This window comes from Elephas maximus, chromosome X, assembly GCF_024166365.1.
Source record: "Elephas maximus indicus isolate mEleMax1 chromosome X, mEleMax1 primary haplotype, whole genome shotgun sequence".
NCBI classification, from domain to species: domain Eukaryota; kingdom Metazoa; phylum Chordata; class Mammalia; order Proboscidea; family Elephantidae; genus Elephas; species Elephas maximus.
Window position 1 is genome coordinate 113,940,714 of NC_064846.1, and position 21,903 is coordinate 113,962,616.

At 38.5% G+C, this 21,903-nt stretch overlaps 1 protein-coding gene across 6 annotated transcripts in view; it reads left to right on the top strand.

The window, feature by feature from the left end:
- WNK3 (WNK lysine deficient protein kinase 3) overlaps window positions 1-21,903 on the top strand; it is a 428,084-nt gene that overhangs the window by 293,188 nt on the left and 112,993 nt on the right. For all 6 annotated transcript variants that reach the window (XM_049872575.1, XM_049872573.1, XM_049872574.1 and 3 more), the window contains exons 11-12: window positions 4,449-4,513; window positions 7,877-8,024. In XM_049872575.1, coding sequence (XP_049728532.1) covers window positions 4,449-4,513; window positions 7,877-8,024 — 213 coding nt within the window. The remainder of the gene's footprint in view (window positions 1-4,448; window positions 4,514-7,876; window positions 8,025-21,903) is intronic.

Consider the following 21,903-nt stretch of genomic DNA (forward strand, 5'->3'; position numbering starts at 1 on the left):
ATCCCTTGCTCCGTGTCCTCTTCTGAATCCGGCTTGATTTTCTGGCAGTTCGCTGTTGATGTACTGGTGCAACCACTTTTGAATGATCTTCAGCAAAATTTTACCTGTGTGTAATATTAATGATACTGCTAAATAATTTCTTTGATCCATATGTTGTTTAATTTCTACATATTTATGAAAATTCCATTTCTCCTTCTGTTACTGGTTTGCACTTTCATTCCATTGTGGTTGGAGAAGATGCTTTATTTAATTTTAATCTTTTTAAATTTATTGAGACTTTTTTTGTGACAGCACATGGTCTATTCTTTAGAATGATCCATGGTCACTGGAAAAGAATGTGTATTCTGCTGTTTTGGGTGGGAGTGTTCTATATGTATCTGTTTGGGCAAGTTCCTTTATAGTGTTGTTTAAGTCTTCTGTTTTCTTATTGATCTTCTGTCCAGATGTTCAAGCCATATTGAAAATGATATTTTGATGTCTCTGATGATTAATGTAGAACTGTATTTCTCTTCTTTTCTGTCAATGTTTGCTTCATATATTTTAGGGCTCTTTTTATTATTAGGTGCATATGTATTTATAATTGTTATATCTTCATGATAAGTTGACCTTTTTATCATTATATAGAGTCCTTTTTTGTCTCTCATGACACATTTTAACCTAAAGTGTGTTTTATCTGAATGTAATGTAGGCATCTCAGTTCTCTATTTGCATGGAATGTTTTTTCCCCATCTTACTTTCAACTTATTTGTGTGTTTGAATCTAAAGTGGGTCTCTTGTAGACAGCATGTAGCTGTATTGTGCATTTTTTTAAATCCATTTTTCCATTTGATTAGACAGTTTAAACCATTTTCATTTAAATTAGTTGCTGATGAAGAAGGACTTCTGCTCTTTTTCTATTTCTGTGATATATATATATGGAGCCCTGGTTGCACAGTGGTTAAGAACTTGGCTGCTAAGCAAAAGGCCAGTAGTTCAAATCCACCAGTTGCTCTGTGGAAACCCTATGGGACAGTTCTTCTCTGTCCTGTAGGGTCACTATGAATCAGGATCAACTCGACGGCAACGGGTTTGGTTTTATATTTATATATATATGTTTGTCCTTTGTTTTCTCCAATATTTTGTGTTTAGTTGATTTTTTGTAGTGAACCATTTCTTATTCCTTTCTTTTTTGCATTTGCATATTTTTAAAGGATATTTTCTTCGTCATTACTATGGGGATTTGATTTAACATCGTACATTTATGATGAAACTAAAAACCCATTGCTGTCAAGTCAATTTGACTCATAGTGACCATGTCATACAGAGTAGAGCTGCCCCATAAGGTTTCCAAGGCAAAAATCTTTATGGAAGTTGACTGTCACACCTTTCTCCCATGGAGCATCTGGTGGGTTTGAACCACATACCTTTCAGTTAGCAGCTGAGTGCTTTAACCAGTGTGCCATCAGGGCTCCTTCATTTATCACAACCAAGTTTAAAATGATACCAACTTAAATAATATACACAAAATCTGTTGCTATACCACTCCTCCTTCTTTCTGTTTTTTATTGTCACAAACTAAATCTTTATATATTATGTTCCCAGTAACATAAATCTATAATTATTATGTACCCAAAAAATCATAAAACTGGCCTTATATTTACCCATAAAATTTCCTTTTCTGGCAATCGTTTTTTTCTTCATGCACTTCTAGTTACTGTGTGGTGTCCTTTTATTTCAACCTATTTCAACTCCTTTTATCATTTCTTATAAGACTGATCTTTGGTGATGAACTCACCCAGCTTTTGTTTATCTGAGAATATCTTAATTTTACCATCATTTTTGAGGAACAGTTTTGTTGCATACAAACATCTTGGTTGACACTTTAAATATGTCTTTAAATATATTTCAGTACTTTCAGTATGTCTTTTCACCACCTTCTGGCCTCCAGGGTTTCTGAGGAGAAATTGGCACTAAATCTTATTCAGAGTCCCTTTTATGTGATGATTCACTTCTCTCTTGCTGCTTTCAAGATTCTCTCTTTATCTTTGTTTTGAGAGTTTGATTATAAAGTGTCTCGGTGTGGATATTTTGGACTTTTTCCTACTTGGGGTTCTTTGAGTTTCTTGTATGTGTTGATTCATGTCTTTCATCAAATTTGGAACTTTTCAGCCATTATTTCTTCAAATATTCTTTCTTCTCTCTCTGTCTTCCCTCCTTCTGGGACTTGCATAACATATATTTTGATTCGTTTGATGGTTTCCCACAAGACCCTTAGTCTTTGTTTCCTTTTCTTTATTCTTCTTTTTGCTCCTTGGACTTGATAATTTCAATTGTCCTGTCTTTGAGTTTGCTAATTTTTTTCTTATGCTGGACCAAATCTTCTGTTGAACCCCCTAGTCAGTTTTCCATTTGAGTTATTGTAATTTTCAGCTCCAGTATTTCTGTTTGGTTCCATTGTATAATTTTTATCTTTTTATTGGTATTCTCATTTTGTTCTTGTGTTGTTTTCCTGATTTCCTTGAGTTCTTAGTCCATGTTTTCCTTTAGCTCTTACGGTTGTTTTAATGATTTTGTCTAATATATCCATTACATGGGCTTCCACAGGGATGGTTTCAGTTTCTTTATTTTGTTCTTTTAAATGGGTCTTTCTTCCTGTTTGTTTGTGTGCCTTGTAATTTTTTTCTTGAAACCTGGACATTTGAATATTTTAACATGGCAACTCTGGAAATCAAATTCTACCCCTTTGCCTGATTTTGCTGGCTTCTGTGTTTTGTTTTTTGTTTACAATTGTTAATGGCTGTAGTAGTCCATTTGTTTAGTGACTTCCAGTAACTTTTTTCACAATGATTGCCTTGAACATTGTGGACATTGAAGTCTGTGTTTCTTAATTTGTGTTCAGCTGGTGTCTTGGTAGATTTTGTTTAATGCCGGGGGTAAAAAGAAAATAAAAGGAAGAAAATCATTTCTGTCTTTGCAAAATGGTTCTGTACCTGCCACCACCTTCAATATTTAGCCAGGCTTACACTGAACATACAGATCAGCCCGAGGTGAAAGCGTAGACTCTTCTCAGGTAATTTCTGAGCATGTGTCTTGCCCTGAGCATGTGTCTGCCTTTGTCGATTCTTTCATATGCTTTCGAAAGCCTTAATTTCCAAAAGATACTCTCTGACCTGTCCTTCCAGTCTTTAGGCACTTATTTTATGTCTTAATGATGCTCCTTAGCCCCAGCCAGCTACAGGCAATGACAGTGGTTTCCTGCTACCTCTCTGTCTGGCATGAGCTCCAGTATAGGTCAAATTGAGATGTGAACCTTCAGGCAGCCCCCAGACACACAATAATTTGCAAATAATGTTTGCTCTGTCCCATCTAGAGCCAGAGACCAGGCTCCCTCTCTGGGAGTTTTGGCCATCTGTTTTAAGATTGCCATGCCGAGCCATGAAGGGTGTCGGGTATGGCATGTAGAAAACCAACGCTTTCCTACCATTTATATGTTGCCTTTTTCTTGATTTGGAAACCTTGGTGACATAGTGGTTAAGAACTCAGCTGCTAACCAAAAGGTCCACAGTTCTAATCCACCAGGTGCTCCATGGAAGCCGTACGGGGCAGTTCTACCCTGTCCTATAGGGTCACTATGAGTTGGAAGCAACTCGATGGCAGTGGGTTTGGGTTTTGGTTTTGATTCATCAGTCGTTTAGTTGCTGTAATCTCTTAATGGTTTCCAGAGTTCTGACAACGTTTGTTCTTTCAGTTTCTGCTTGGTTTTTTTGTATGTTTGTTTTTGGCGTTTTCGTGAGGGATGGGAGTATCAGCTGCGCATGTTGTCATCTTGCTCCAGACTTTTACATTTGCATTTTAAGATTACTCTATGCTGTCACCAACGACTGTGCACAGAATAGTGTTTGGAACTTTTTTTTAAGAGGGTTGGTATTTGCCTCCTTAGCAGGTTTAAACTTTTCCCCCGGTAGCCAGTGTTGCGCTACTGGATACTAATGTCTCAAAAGAATAATTAGCAGTAGTTTAGTGAAAAGATACTTTTTAAAAGTAGCAAGAGAGAGACATACATACCACGCAATATATTAAAATGATTCATTGATTTATCTTGTGTAATGAAAGCAACTCAACTTTTTAGTAGTAGCTTTACAGTCAGGACTGGAAGATGAATAATAGTGTATGCCATTGAAAAACAATGGAAACTAAAGTGCATAAAACAATGCTGTCTTTTTAAATAAAAATGTTGACGATTAAGAGTACATTTTATTTTTCTTTATCTTTGGTAGTAACATCAACAATGTGATTTATATAGACCTATAAAAAAATTTTTTTATAGACAATAATATAGATATTCTACCTGGTTTTGAGATAACCAAAACATCAAATGTAACAATCATGTTTTCTAAAATAGCAAATTGCATTTCTATCTTGAAATTTAACTGTTACCGTGACAAGTTTTATTTCTATACTATTTACAGCCTGTATCCCAGCCAGCTGGAGTTGAACAACAGTCAGCTCTTCTAAAATCGGATTTAGTTCGTAGGTAAGCATCTTTAAATTAATACCGTGAGAACAATGAGCATGTGATTAACTATGTGCACTCATTAGGATCTTAGTGTGTCTTGACCACAGAAGCTTCTCTGTTTTTGTATTTGTGTATATGTTTAGTAAAAATTATACGTATTATTTTTACTTTTTTATGTCAATAAAAAGAACATGTTGCAGTCAAGTCAGTTCTGACTCATAGCAACCCTAAAGGACAGACTAGAACTGCCCCTTGGGGTTTCCAAGGAGCGCCTGGTAGATTCGAACTGCTGACCTTTTGGTTAGCAGCCATAGCTCTTAACCACTATGCCACCAAGGTTTCTGTTTATGTCAGTAGTGATCATAAATCGTATGGATTGTGAGATAATTATTTTTTTGTTCTTTTTATGCTATTCTTTCCTAAGAAAAGCTTATAGAGATAAAAAAGAAGTAAGAAATAATTTAATATAGAATAAAATTTTAACTAATTTGAGGAAATAAGTAATAACTATGTATATAATTGTGTTATTATTTGGGAGTTATAAACTAGTATTTTTCTCTATGTTGTTCGAATTGGGTAATTTCTGTTGTCCTGTGTTCACGTTCACTGATTCTTTCCTCTGTTGTATTCATTCTGCTTTTGTGCCCATTCAGTGAGTTTATTTCTTTTATTGAATTTTTTCAGTTCTGTAATTTCCACTTGGTTCTTTTTTATATCTTCTGTTTTGCGAGATTTTCTATTTTTTCATTTGTTTTAAGGGAATTTGTAATTGTTCATTGAAACATTTCGATGATGGCTGCTTTAATATCCTTGTCAGATAATTCCAATATCTGACTTATGTTGGTGTTGGCATCCGTTGATTGTCTTTTCTCATTTAAGTTGTGATTTTCCTAGTTTGGGATATGACAAGGGATTTTTGATTCCCACCTGGATGTTTTGAATATTATGTTAGTTGACTCTGGATCCTATTTAAATCTTGTTTTTTCACAGGGTACATGGGTCCTGACCTACTTTTGTGTGATCTTGTTCTAATGACAATTTTTTCCAGAGCCTTTGTAGTGCTCTTCCAGTCTGCCTCATTCACCTGAGGCCCTGGGGCTTCCTGTTGGTGCTGCCTGTCGGGGACAGAATGTACTTCTCTGGGTCTCTTGCCACTAGGTTCAGGAGGGGAGATGCTTGGTCAAGGGACAGAGATAGTACTTCCCCAGGCCTGGTCTCAGGCCTTCAGTGCTGCTGGGTAGGGGATCTGGAGATGCTGGATCTGCATTGCCTTTTGTTGCTGGGCAGGTTATCAGGAGACACCAAGCTGCAATGTTTTTCCTCAAGTCCTGGGTGTCACTAGCCAGTCTGCTTTCATCTTTTCACCATTCAGAGCTCTCCTATGATTGTATACTGTATTATTTTCAGAATTTTAAGTTGTACTTAGGAAGGAGGAACAGGGAGATACATGTTTCTGCCATCTTGTCCCAAACATGAAACTAGTGTTTTAAGGTAACTTTGAATGTGAATGATACAAACCATTAACTAGAATTATGTTCCTTTTATCTTCTGAAGAGGGTTATTTGATACTGCCATTTCTCTGCATGTTAAAAAAAAACTCCAAGGGTTACATTAACATATCTTATTCCACTACTTGTATTTATGCAAATTCTTTTTTACATGGGCACACAAAAAATTTAGGAGTTATTTTTATCTCTTCTTATCTATCTTTATGTAGATGTTTCATGAGTAATTTTTAGGAGAAAGGGCTTACCTAAAAATTTAAGTGATAACAGTTTGGTGCTTACCAATTTTATAATTTAAATTTCAAATGTATTCTATTAGAATTTTTGTATTTATTAAAGTATCTCAAGTTTATTAAAGAAAGAGCTAAAAATACCTTTGACCCAGATAAACTAAAACTTATTCTATGCTTTCATAATCATATTGATTTGAACCTACAAAATACAACCAGTTACAGTTAATCATGTTGAACTGTTTTCACATCATTTATTTTCCTTTCTTGTTCTGCCTCCTGTACTGTTCCTGTATGTCACACTTAGTCTGTCTGTCGTATGTTGAGATTGTTATATAAATGGACATATTTTAAGTTAGAATTGGTTTTTAGAAATTTTATTTAAACATATTAATGAAGGAACCTCAAAACAAACAAGATAAAATTGATCTAGAGCATCCCAAAATAAAAGGTTTCACAGAGGTCCATCACTGGCAGTACTACCATGTGAGAAGATATCTGCCAAATAAATGCAATATGTATTGAGATATCTACCACCCGTCTGTCAATTTGTTGTACTGAGGTGGCTTGTGTATTGTTAGGATGCTGAAAGCTATACCACTGGTATGTCAAATACCACAGGTTTCTGTGGAGTTCCCCGTCTAAGAAGATTTAGAAGATAGGCTTGGAAATCTACTTCCAAAAGTTAGCCAATGAAAATCTTACGAATCACAGGAGAATATTATCTGACTCATTTGCTTTGGACACATCATCAAGAAGGATCAACCACTGGAGGAGGACATCATGTTTGGTGAACTAGAGGGCCAGTGAAGGTGTGGGAGACCCTCAGTGAGATAGATTGGCACAATAGCTGCAACAATGGGTTCAAACATGCTGGCGAATGTGAGCATGATGCAGGACTGGGCAACATTTTGTTGTGTTGTACGTGAGGCACAAGTTGGAGTCAACTTGACAGCAGCCAACAACATTAAGATATAATTCATGTACCCTTCAATTCACCCCATTAAAGTGTACAATTCAGTGGCTTTTAGTATAGTCACAACGTTGTTCAGTCAGAACTTTTTAAAAGGGTGTTATTGTTGTAAGCCGTTGTCAAGTCCATTCCCAACTCATGGTGACCCCACACACAATGGAAAGAAATTGTTGCCCAGTCCTACACCATCTCCATGATTTGTTGTGGATCAGACTGTTGTGATCCATAGAGTTTTCACTGGCTGATTTTCTGAAGTAGATTGCCAGGCCTTTCTTCCTAGTCCATCTTAGTCTGGAACCTCCACTGAAATCTGTTCAGTATCATAGGAACATGCAAGCCTCCACTGACACATGGGTGGTGGCCACACATGAAGTGCATTGGCTAGGAATTGAACTAGGATCTCCAGCAGGGAAAGCGAGAATTCTGCCACTGAACCACCAATACATTTTCATTGAATTTATTATTTATGATTTTATAATTTGAAGTTTTCCTTAGACTTTAATACTTACTATATCAGGGTTTTTTTTTTTTATATATCAGGATTGGAATGACCCCAGTCGTTAAAGAATTTCAGATGTTAACTCTAATTTGGGTTAAATATTGGGCTTTGAGAATTACAGAATGTTGTCTGCTGTGAGAAGTTGAACAAGTGTTACTTTTTTTTCACTACTAGCTTGAATCATGATGTAGCAGCTATGAAGGAAAACACCAATAGTCCTGATAACTCAAGTGGAAATGGCAAACAAGATCGGATTAAACAGAGAAGAGCTTCCTGTCCCCGACCAGAGAAGGGGACTAAATTCCAGCTTATTGTTCTTCAGGTCAGTATGTAAATATGTTTTCGTTAAGAGTGCATGTAGGGGTCTGGTGGGTTGGCAAGGGGTGATGTTGCTGAGGAAGTGGGTATAGAGTATTGTGAAACCCTCTCTAAAGTAACATTTCCCCCAGTTAAAAAAAAATTCCTGGAGGTGGAGCCAACACAGCACTACAGACAGAGGCACCACACCATCCTTCTGCAGCAGAGACCCAAAAAACTAAGTTAAACAGATACAAACATCAATCCTGAAACCTTAAGTACCAAATGAAGGAATAAAGAACTCGACCAAGCACCGACTGGAATAAGAAACTGACAGAGAACAGAGAACGAGAAGAGCTACAGAGTGGAGGCCCCCTACTGGCTAACGTGGCTGGATTTGCCTTCTTGGGCTACAGCTGCCAAAGAACTCAGACAGGGAGTACGGGAAGGTAACTTCATGGAACTTCCAACAGGAGACAGAGCACCTGGTAACCAGGGATACACGCTTTTCCTCCTCACACCCTTCTTCCCTCTAGGCGGCCTGCACTGCTTGCCAATGGGCCGTGGTTGCTCGGCTGGAGAGATACCAGCTTACTACCACCTGGATTCGCCATCTTGGGTTACAGCCGCCAAAGAACTCAGACAGGAAGGAAACTTCATAGAGCTCCCAGCAGGAGACAGAGCACCTGGTAACTAGGGATATGTGCTTTCCCACTACCCCCAACCTTCTTGCTTCTAGGCAGCCTCTGCTACTTGCTAATGGGCATGGTTGCTTGGCCAGAGAGACACACTAGTTCACTGCTGATAGGGATTGCCCCACTCCCACAATCTGGCCCCTTCAGTGCCATTTTTGTTTGTTTGTTTGGGTTTGTATTTTTGTTTGTTTGTTTTTTTATATTGCTTTTTTGGCTTTTTTTTATTGCCCTTCTCTCACTCCCTTCCTCCCTTTTCTTTCTCCTGCTCTACTACCCCTGTGTGCTATCCCCTCCCCTTCCAGACAGGCTGTGATTTTTTGGTTTATTTGCTTTGTTCTTTTTATTTTAGTTTTTTCTTTGGTTTGTTTGTTTTTTGATATTGTTTTTGAGGCTTCTTCTGTTGCTTCTGTCTCTCTCCCTTCCTTCCTTTCCTTTCTCACACCGCGCCAGCCCCATGTGCCATCCACTCCCTTTCTTGACGGACTGTGATTTTTTGGTTTGTTTACTTTGTTCTTTTGTTTCTTTTATTCTTGTTTTCTGTTTCTTCTCTGTCTCTACTTTCCTTTCTCCCACCCACCCAGCCTTGTGCACTGCCTCTGCCCCTTCTGAAGGGGCCGTGCTGCACAACTCGGTTGGAGATTCAGTACACACTGCATCCCTAGGTCACTGACCAGCTCCCTCAGTGCCATTTTATTTATTTATTTAATGTTTGTTTGTTCATTTGTTTTGAAATTTTTATTTCTGTTTTATTGTTTGTTTTTGTTACTGTTTCTTCTCCCTCTCTCCCATTCTTCCTTTCCCTTTGCTATCCACCTAGCCCCATGTGCTGCCTCCAACTTATTGGTGGGCTGTGCTGTACTGCTCAGCTGGAGAGCCTCTGGCACATGGCCCTCTGGGTCAGCACCACCCCCACAGGCCAGATTCCTCAATGCCATATTTTATATTTTTCTCTATCTTTCACCTTCCCCTTTTCCTTCTCCCTCCCACTAGGCCCTGTGCTGACTCCACCCCTTCCTGATGAGCCGTGCCATGCCACCCGGCAAGAGAGATATCACCTCACCGCCACCCCAGTTCTACGCCACCTGCAGTGGCCAGTGCTCTGACCACAATGTTGTTTTTTTATGACTTGTATTTTCTTTACTTGTTTGTTTAATTGTTGGTTTCTTCCCACTCTTTCCCCTTTCCTTTCTGCCGCTCATCTAGCCCCGTGCACCACTAACACTGCTTCTGTACATGCCGAGCCACACAACTCAGCTAGTGAGCCAACAGGTCATGGCCTCACCAGGTCTGCCATGCTCCCACCCACCGAATCCTATCACACCACCATTTTATTTACTTTTTTCTACTTCATTTTTACTTTTTGTTTCACTTTTTGCCTTTGTTTCTCTCTTCTTTCACTTACCCACTTAGCTATGCACATTGCATCATTTCCTTTCCCTCCTGCCTATCTGCACTGTTTGCCAAGTGCCACGCCCCGGACCCTACCCTGAAGTTCCCCCAGCCCTACCCCATCACCCCACTTTATGCTGCAAACTACCCACCACCACCCCTCTATAGCTGCACCATAGCTGAGTGACCAGTCCTGCCCACTTGGATAAGGTGGTGATAAGTATCATGCCCACAGGTAAGTAAGCAACTAAACACACCCAGCCCACCTGCCCAGACATAACCAAATAAAACAAAAAGCAGGATGAAACAATCAAATTTACAATCAGTAAATGAAGAAAATCCTGAATGTCCTGGAGGCAGCAGACAATATTAAAACATTAAAAAAAAAAACTGGAGAAGATGGCTTCAGAAAGAGACCAAAATAAAACACCAGATGACCTTCTGCTAGAGGCAAAGGCACTAAAACTACCTGATATGGAATTCAGAATTCTAATATTCAGGATTCTCTAATGGATGAAGGAAAATGCAGACAAAAATAAGGAAAAATAGACAACGTAATGAAAAATACAGACAAAATAAGGGAAAACAAAGACAAAATAATGGAAGAAATCAGGAAAATAGTACAGGAACAAAATGTCAAAATAAGTAAACAACTAGCAATCATACAAAAACAGCAATTACAAATCCATAAGATAAACAACAAGATTTCAAAACTGGACAGTATAAGAAGGTTTTAGGAGACATTTGAAACAATGGAACACACGATCAGTGAAATTGAAGACAAATGCTTGCATACCACTTTGTTTGAGCAAAAATCAGAGAAAAGAACAAAGAAAAATGATGAAACCTTGAGAATGATGTGGGGTACAATTAAAAGCAAAAATTTGCGAGTGATCGCAGCTCCAGAACAGGTGGAGAAAATGGAAAACACAGAGAGAATCATTGAAGATTTGCTGATAGAACACTGCCCTAATACCATGAAAGATGAAAAACTGACTATCCGAGAAGCTTAACAAACTCCATATGGGATAGACCCCCCCCCAAAAAAAATCACCAAGGCATATCATAATCACACTTGCTAAAATCAAACACAAAGAATCCTGAGAACAGCTTGAGGAAAATGAAAAGTGACGTAAAAGCAGGAAACAGTAAAACCAAGCTCTGATTACACAACAGAAATCATGCAGGCAAGAAGGCAATGGGATGACGTACATAAAATCTTGAAAGGCAAAACAGCCAACCAAGAATAATATATCCTGCAAAACCCTCTCTCAAATATGATAGTGAAATTAGGACGTTTCCAGATAAACAGAAATTAAGGAAGTACATAAAAACCAAACCAAACATACAAGGATTATTTAAGTGTGTCCTTTGGTTAGAGAACCAATTTTAGATGACAACCTGAATCTAGCACATGAGACAGCATCAGCCAGGTACCATTATATATAATAAACTCTCAAGGATAAAACAAAATTTTAAAAAATTTACAGCGGGTAACCAGAGACGTCAGTCTATGAATGACTACAATGTCAGAAAAATAAAAGAGGAAGTAAACGGTGTAGGTATAGAACTTTGAAATGGTGGGGGAGTCAAGTCGTTATCAAGTAATAAAAGACTGGTTTAAATTTAGGATGATAGGAGAAAATTTTAAGATAATCACAAAGAAACTTAACAAATCTTAACAAATCTACTCATCAAAATAAAGAAGGAAAACATAAATTCTTAGTAAACACAAAATCTACAAAAACAAAAGAAACAAAAAAATTACACAAAAAAATTCACACACAAATTCACCACAGAAGAGTAAGAGGAACAAAGAAAACGTCAGCACCACAAAGCACTACAAAATGAGAGCAATAAACTCATACCTGTCTGTAATCAGCACTGAACGTAAATGGCTTAAATGCACCCATAAAGAGACAGAGAGTGACAGAATGGATTAAAAAAAAAACAGGACCCATCAACATACTGTGTACAAGAGACACACATTAGAAACAAAGACATAAATGTATTAATAAACAAAGAATGGAAAAAGATATATCAAGCAAACAACTACCAAAAAAGAGCAGGAGTGGCAATACTAATCACAGATAAAATAGACTTTAAAACCAAATCCACGATAAAAGACAAAGAAGGGCATTATATAATGATTAAAGGGAAAATCCACCCTGAAGACATAACTATAACAAATATCTACATACCCAATGACAGGGCTGCAGAATATATAAAACAAATTCTTAACAGCGCTGAAAAGAGAAATCGATAGTTCCACAATAATAGTAGCAGAATACAACACACGACTCTCGATAAACAACAGAACATCTGCAAAGAAACTCAACAAAAATACAGAAGATCTAAAGACCATAATCAACCAACTTGACCTCACAGACATATAGAACACTCCATTCAACAGCAACTAATTACACATATTTTCTAATACCTGTGTAACATTCTCCAGAATAGACCACGTCTCAGGCCACAAAGTAACCCTCAACAAAATCCAAAACATTGAGATAATACAAAATAATACAAAAGTCAGTGCTCACTTAAAAAACAAACAAACAAACAAAAACAGGAGCCGATACAAATAACCCAAATAAGAAATGAAATAGGGGATACTAAAAACAGACCCAACTGAAATAAAAAGGATCATAACAGGGTACTACGAAAAACTATAGTCCAACATATTTGAAAACCTAGTGGACATGGACAAATTTCTAGAAACACACTACCTACACAAACTAACACAAAGTGATGAAAATCTGAACAGACCCATAACAAGAAATTTATAACAGGAAGAGCAAGGAAAAAAAAAAATCAAATACATGAAAACTGAGAAACATCCTGCTTAAAAACCACTGGGTAATAGAAGAAGTCAAAGATGGAATAAAAAAATTCCTAGAATCAAATGAAAATGAAAACACATCATACCTAAACCTTTGGAACACAACAAAGGCAGTGCTCAGAGGCTAATTTATATAGCTGCAGATGCACACATTGAAAAAGAAGAAGGACAAAATCAAAATGTTAGCACTCCAACTCGAAGAAATAAGAGAGCAGCAAAAGAAGCCCAAAGACACGAGAAGAAAGGAAATAATAAAGATCAGGGCAGAAATAGAACAGAAAAGCAATACAAAGAATCAACAAAACCAAAGTTTGTTCTTTGAAAAAAAAAATTTTTTTTTTGTTCTTTGAAAGGATCAACAAAATCGACAAACCATTGGCCAAATTCACAAGAGAAGAACAAGAGGCGAAGGCTATGCACAAGCACTTCACCCCAAAGAAGACATTCACATGGCTAACAAATACACGAGGAAATGCTCATGATCATTAGCCATTAAACCCATCAAAAAAAATAGAAATTCAAATCAAAACTACAATGAGATACCATCTTACCCCAACCAGGCTGGCATTAATCCAAAGAACACAAAATAATAAATGTTGAGAGGTGGTGGAGAGACTGGAACTCTTATATACTGCTTGTGGGAATGTAAAATGGTACAACCACTTTGGAAATCAATTTGGTGCTTCCTTAAAAAGCTGGAAATAGAACTACCATACGATCCAGCAATCCCACTCCTTGGAATATATCCTAGAGAAATAAGAGCCCTCACATGAACAGATATATGCACACCCATATTCATTTGCAGCACTGTTTACAATAGCAAAAAGATAGAAACAACCAAGGTGCCCATCAACAGATGAATGGATAAATTATGGTATATGCACATAGTAGAATACTATGAAACGATTAAGAACAATGATGAATCTGTGAAACATGAGGAATCTGGAAGGCATTATGCTGAGTGAAATTAGTCAGTTGCAAAAGGACAAATATTGTATGAGACCACTATTACAAGAACTCAAGAACAAGTTTAAACACGGAACATATAATCTTTGATGGTTATGAGGGTCGGGAGGGAGGGAGAGGGGTATTCACTAATTAGATGGTAGACAAGAAGTATTTTAGACGACAGGAAAGACAACACAATACAGGGGAGGTCAGCACAACTGGACTGATCGAAAAGCTAAGAAGTTTCCTGAATACAACCAAATGCTTCAAAGACCAGAGTAGCAGGGGCAGGGGTCTGGGGACCATGGTTTCAGGAGACATCTAGGTCATTTGGCATAACAAAGTGTATTAAGAAAACGTTCTGCATCCCACTTTGGTGAGTGGTGTTTGGGGTCTTTAACGCTAGCAAGAGGCCATTTAAGATGCATCAATTAGTCCCACCCCACCTGGAGCAATGGAGAATGAAGAACTGCAAAGACACAACGTAAATATGAGCCCAAGAGACAAAAAGGGCCACATAAAACAGAGACTACATCAGTCTGAGACCAGAAGAACTAAATGGTGCCCGGTTACCACCAATGACTTCCCTGACAAGTAACACAACAGAGAATCCCTGATGGAGCAGGAGAACAGTGGGATGCAGACCTCAAATTTTTGTAAAAAGACCAGACTTAATGATATGAGACTAGAGGGACCCCAGGGGTCATGGTCCCTGGACCCTCTGTTAGCCCAAGACTGTAGCCATTCCCAAAGCCAACTCTTCAAACAGGGATTGGACTGGAGTATAAGAGAGTAAATGATATTGGTGAGGAGTGAGCTTCTTGGCTCAAGTAGACACGAGACTATGTGGGCAGCTTCTGTCTGGAGGTAAGATGAGAATGCAGACAGGGACAGTAGCTGGTTGAATGGTCACGGGGAGTACAGGGTGGAGAGGAGGAGTGTGCTATCTCAGGAGGAGAGTAGCTAGGAGTACCTAGCAAGGTGTGTATAAGTTTTTGTCTGAGATATTGATTTGATTCGTAAACTTTCACTTAAAGCACAATAAATGAAAGATTAAATAAAAAGTCAATGCTCACTTAAAGAAAAACAGGAAAAGATACAAATAACCCAAATAAGAAATGAAATAGGGGATACTAAAACAGACCCAACTGAAATAAAAAGGATCGTAACAGAGTACTATGAAAAACTATACTCCAACAAATTTGAAAACCTAGTGGACATGGACAAATTCCGAGAAACACACTACCTACGCAAACTAACACAAAGTGAAGAAAATCTGAACAGACCCACAACAAGAGAAGAGATTGAAAAGGTAATAATAATAATTTAAAAAAACACCCAACAAAAGAAGCCCTGGCCCAGATGGTTTCACTTGGTAATTCTACCAAACATTCAGAGAAAAGCTTAAATCAGTGCTATTCTAAATATTTCAGAACATAGAAAAGGAAGAGATACTTCTGAATTCATTCTGCGAAGCCAGCATAATAACCCTGATACCAAAACCAGGCAAAGACACCACAAAGAAAGCAAATGACAGACCAATATCTCTCATGAATATAGATGCAAAAATTGTCAACAAAAGTGTAACCAATACAATGTACCATCATATCAAAAAAATAATACACTGCGACCAACTGGGATTCATACCTTTTATGCAAGGATGGTTCACAATTAGAAAATCAGTGTAATAAACCACATAAATAAAAAGAAGTAAAAGAATCCCATGATCATCTCAATTGACAGAGAAAAGGCATCAACAAAGTCCAACACCCATTCCTTGTAAAAACTCCTAATAAAATAGGCATTGAAGGGAAATTCCTCAACACAAAAAGGACGTCTATACAAAACCAACAGCTGACATCATTCTTAATGCAGAGAGGCTGAAAACATTCCCCTTGAGTACAGGAACAAGACAAGGATACCCTTTATCACCACTCCTATTTAACATTGTGTTGAAAGTCCTAGCTCAAGCCATAAGGCAAGAAAAAGAAAGAACATCTGAATTGGTAAGGAAGAAGTAAAACTATGTGCGGATGATATGATACTATACATAGAAAACCCAAAAGACTGCACGAGAAAACTACCGAAACTAATAGATTCAGCAGAGCAGCAGGATACAAGATAAACATATAAAGATCAGTTGGATTCCTTTACACCAATAAAGAGAACTACGAAAAGAAAATCAAGAAATTTGATACCATTTATGTTGTTGTTGTTGTGTGCCATTGAGTCGATTCTGACTTATAACAACCCTATAGGACAGAGTAGAACTGCCCCATATGATTTCCAAGGAGCAGCTGGTGAATTTGAATTGCCAACTTTTAGTTAGCAGCCTGAGGTCTTAACCACTTCGCCACCAGGAATAAACCTAACCAGGGATGTAAAAGACCTATACAAAGAGAACTACAAAACACTATTCCAAGAAACCAATAGCGACCTACATAAGTTGAAAAAGATACCATGCTCATGGATGGGTAGACTTAACATTGTGAAAATGTCAGTTCTACCCAAACCAAAAATCCCAGTGCCGTCAAGTCGATTCCAACTCATAGTGACCCTATTCTACCCAAAGCAATCTACAAATACAATGTAATCCCAATGAAAATACCCACAGCTTTCTTTAAAGAGATGGGAAAAGTTACCGTTTTCTTTATACGGGAAGGGAATAGGCCCCAGATAAGTAAAGCACTATTGCAGAAGAGTAAAGTAGGAGGACTTGCAATACCTGACCTCAGAACCTACTATACAGCTATGGTAGTCAAAACAGCCTGGTACTGGTACAACGACGGACACACTGACCAATGGAAGAGAATTGATAATTCAGATGTAAATCCATCCACCTACAGTCACCTGATCTTCGACAAAGGCCCAAAGTCCATCAAATGTGGAAAAAAAGGGAAAAGACAGTCTTTTAAACAAATGGTTCTTGCAAAACTACATGTCCACCTGTAAAAAAATGAAACAGGACCCATACCTCACACAATACACAAAAACTAATGGTGGATCAGAGACCTAAATATAAAACCAAAAAGTATAAAGATCATAGAAGAAAAAATAGGGGCAATGCTAGAGGCCCTAATATACGGCATTAACAGGATATAAACCATGACCAACAATACACAGACACCAGAAGATAAGCTAGATAACTGGGATCTTAAAAATTAAACACTTAACACTCATGAAAAGACTTCACCAAAAGAGTAAAAAGAGGACCTACAGACTGGGAACAAAAATTTGGCTATTACAAATCAGACAAAAGTCTAATCTCTAAAATCTGTAGGAAAGTCCAACACCTTTATAACAAAAAGACAAATAATCCAATTCAAAAATAGGCAAAGGCTATGAACAGGTACTTCACCAAAAAGTCATTCAAGCACCTGGAAATGCTCATTACCAGTAGCCATTAGAGAAATGCAAATCAAAACCACAATGAGATACCATCTCACCCAGGCATTACTGGGTGTCTTACCTAGTGCTGCTATAACAGAAATAACACAAGTGGATGGCTTTAACAAAGAGAAATTTATTTCCTCACAGTAAAGTAGGCTAAAAGTCCAAATTCAGGGCATCGGCTCCAGCGGAAGGCTTTCTTTCTTGGTCAGCTCTGGAGGAAGGTCTTTGTCCTCAATCTCCCCCTGGTCGAGGAGCTTCTCAGGTGCTCTGCTCTCGGTGCTGCTTTCTTGATGGTATGAGGTCCCCAACTCTCTGCTAGCTCCCCTTTTCTCTTCAGAGATAAAAGGCAGTGCAGGGAAACTTCCTTTGTATTAGATCAGGGATGTGACCTGGTAAGGGTGTTACAATGCCACCCTAATCCTCTTTAACATTAAATTACAATCACAAAATGGAGGACAACCACAGAGTACTAGGAATCATGGCCTAACCAAGTTAATACATACATTTTGTGGGGGGGGACATAATTTAGTCCATGACATGACCCTTTGGCACCCAGAAAATCATGTTCTTGCAAAATGCAAATCATATTCATCCCATCATATCATAGCAAAAGTCTTAACTCCAAGTCCAAAATCCAAACATTCCTCTTCCATCTGTGAAATCTATAATACAAATTATCTGCTTCTAAAATACAATGGTAGAACAGGCACAAGCTAGACATTTCCATTACAAATAGGAGAAATTGGAGGGAAAGAAGGCATAAAGTAATTCTTTGTTCTCTGAGACAATTTACACAATGACCCTGCTCTCTAGACTCTAGGTATTGGCCATACTCTCTGGATTCTGAGTGGAGGCCTTTTGGCCCTGGGCTTGACCTCCGCCTTCCAGGCCCACTGTGACAGCAACTCTGCTGCCTAGGCTTTAGGTGCACCATTCTCCTAGTCCATTTGAATGGCAACTCCATCCTTAGAAACACCAGAGGCCATGGCTCCACCCCTGAGGTCATGGCCATACCATTTGAGACTGAGGCAGCTCGGCTTCTTATGTTCCTTGTCTCTTCAGCTTCTGTTTCCTGGCCTCTCTGCCTCTGGGGTCTTAAACCTGCATCTGCCCTGCTTGGGCAAGTGTTCCAAAGGTCAGTAGTTCCACCATAAGTATCTCTTGAGAGATAACAGGTGGTACAGTCCACTAGCAGGGAAACTCCCTTTATGATTGGATCAGGGATGTGAACTGGTAAGGGTGTTGCAATCCCACACTAATCTTCTTTAACATAAAATCACAATCACAAAATGGAGGACAACCACAGAATACTGGGAATCATGGCCTAACCAAGTTAATACACAAGTTTTGGGGTGGGGGGGACATAATCCATGACACTGGCATAAACCAAAAAAATAGAAAATGAAAATTTTGGAGAGGCTGTGGGGAGATTGGAACTTTAAGCACTGCTGGTATGAATGTAGAATGATAAAAACCATTTTGGAAAACAATGTGGTGCTTCCTTAAAGAGCTGGAAATAGAAATACCATACAATCTAGCAACCCCACTCCTCGGAATATATCCTAGAAATAAGAGCTGTCACACTAATAAACATATGTATGCCATTGTTCATTGCAGCATTGTTAACAATAGCAAAAAGATGGAAACAACCTAGATGCCCATCAACAGATGAATGGATAAACAAACTATGGTATGAACACACAGTTGAATACTATGCAATGCTGTGGAATAATGATGAATCTGCGAAGCATGTCACACTTGAATGAATCTAGAGGGCATTATGCTGAGTGAAATAAGTCAATCAAAAAAGAACAAATACTGTATGAGACCACTACTATAAAAACTCATGAAAAGGTTTACACACAAAAAGAAACAAATCTTTGATGGTTACAAGGGGGGGTGGGTGGGAGAGAAAAACACTAAATAGACAGTAGATATGTGGTAACTTTGGTGAAGGAGAAGACACAATACGTGGGAAGCCAGCACAAGTTGTCCAGGGCAAGATCATGAAGGATTCACAGACACATCCGAACTCCCTCAGGGAACTAATTACTGCACTGAGATCTGTGGAGACCATGTAGATCAATTGGCATAACATAGTTTATAAAGCAAATGTTCTACATTCTACCTTGGTGAGTAGCATCTGGTGTCTTAAAAGCTTGTGAGCGGCTATCTAAGATATCTACTGGTCTCACTCCATCTGGAGCAAGGGAGAATGAAGAAAGCCAAAGGCACACGAGAAAAATTATTCCAAAGGACTAATTGACCGCAACTACCACAGCCTCCACCAGACTGAGTCCAGCACAACTAGATGGTGCCTGGCTGCCACCACCAATTGCTATGACAGGGATCACAATCGAGGGACCTGGACAGAAGTAGAAAAAATGTAGAAAAAATTCTAACACACGCACACAATAGACCAGACTTACTAGTCAGACAGAAAGTGGAGAAACTCCGATAGTATGGCCCGGAATAGCCTTGCAACCCTGTAATGGAGTCACTGCTAAGGTTCACCCTTCAGCCAAAGATTAGGCCCATAAAACAATACAAGACTAAATAGGCAAACCAGCCGAGGGGCAAGGACGAAAAGGCAGAAGTGGACAGGAAAGCTGGTAATGGGGAACCCAAGGTCAAGAAGGGGAGAGGGTTGACATGTCATGGTGTTGACAACCAATGCCACAAAACAGTATGTGTATTAATTGTTTAATTTGAAACTAGTTTGCTATGTAACCTTCATGTAAAGTACAATAAAAAAATTAAAATTCCTGATAAAAGTATTATGTGTTAATTGTTAAACTTGGAGAAATATAAGGAAGAAAATAAAAATCACTTGTAATCCCACCATTCAGAGATAGCTCCCATTTTTTTTATTCCCATCTCTTTTTTTAATGTATCAGTACCATTTTACATGATTAAGATTGTAATACTACTAATAATAATAGTAGCAAAAACTTACTGAATTCTTCTGTACTAGACACCCCAAATGGAGTATCTGGGTTGTGCACATGGTTAAGCACTCAGCTGCTAATTGAAAGTTTGGTGGTTCAGATCCACCTGCAGGTACCTTGGAAGAAAGGCCTGGCCATCTAGTTTGAAAAAATCAGCTATTGAAAACCCTACTCTGACAGGCCTACACTGACACACATGAGGTCAGTCGCCATGTGTCAAAATCAACTTAGTGGCAACTGGGGGGGGAAAGGCACTGCAAATGTTATACGTTTAATTTTTCAGTAGCCCTGTATGGTTGGTGGTAATATACTCTTCTGCACAAACGAAGACACTAAAGTTCATAGATGTAAAATAATTTGCCTAAAGTTCTAGCAAATGATAGTCAGATCTGAACTCAGATTATACTTTAAAGCCCATATGTATAACCAATTTTGAATGGATGTTTAAACTCACGTGCAATTTTATATCCTGCCTTTTTTGAAACTTTACATATATATATGCATATAGTACATTTTATTGTGTCATAAAGTAATTTTTCAATAACATGGTATTTTAAGTGGCTACATTAGATACTCCATTTCACAGAAGTGTTATGTTATTCCTCACATAGGTTCTTTCTGCCAGTCTACCTTCTTTTTCTGGCTAACTTTCTCTCTCCCTCTGTAGCACATATCCTTGAACACAAATCTTACTATATATCTATTTTTTTAATTTTTATTATGCTTTAAGCGAAAGTTTACAAATCAAATTAGTCTCTTGTACAAAAATTTATATACACCTTGCTATATACTCCAAAATGCTCTCCCCCTAATGAGAGAGCGCACTCCTTCCCTCCACTCTTTTTTTTCGAGAGCACACTCCTTCCCTCCACTCTTTTTTTTCGTGTCCATTCGATGAGCATCTGGCCCCCTCTACCCACTCATCTCCCCTCCAGACAGGAGAAGCCAACATAGCCTCATGTGTCTACTTGATCCCAGAAGCTCATTCTTCACCAGTACCATTTTCTATCCCATTGTCCAGTCCAGTCCTTGTCTGGAGAGTTCCTTTGGGAATGTTCCTGTCTTGGGCTAACAGAAGGTCTGGGGACCATGACCGCTGGGTCCTTCTAGTCTCAGTCAGACCATTAAGTCTGGTCTTTTTATGAGAATTTGGGGTCTGCATCCCACTGCTCTCTTCCTCCCTCAGGGGTTCTCTGTTGTGTTTCCTGTCAGGGCAGTCATCGGCTATAGCTGGGCACCATCTAGTTCTTCTGGTCTCAGGCTGATGTAGCCTCTAGTTTATGTGGCCCTTTCTGACTCCTGGGCTCATAATTACCTTGTGTCTTTGGTGTTCTTCATTCTCCTTTGATCCAGGTAAGTTGAGACCAACTGATGCATCCAAAGTGGGAGGCAGAATGTTTTCTTAATAGATTTTATTATGCCAGTTGACCAAGATGTTGCCTGAAACTGTGGTTCCCAAACCCCCGCCCCTGCTACACTGGCCTTCAAAGCATTCAGTTTACTCAGGAAACTTCTTTGTTTTTGGTTTAGTACAGATGTGCTGACCTCTCCTGTATTGTGTGATGTCTTTCCCTTCACCTAAAGTAGTTCTTACCTACTATCTAATTAGTGGATACCCTCCCTCTTAACCTCCCTCCCCCCCTCCTAACCATCAAAGAATATTTTCTTCTGTTTAAACTATTTCTT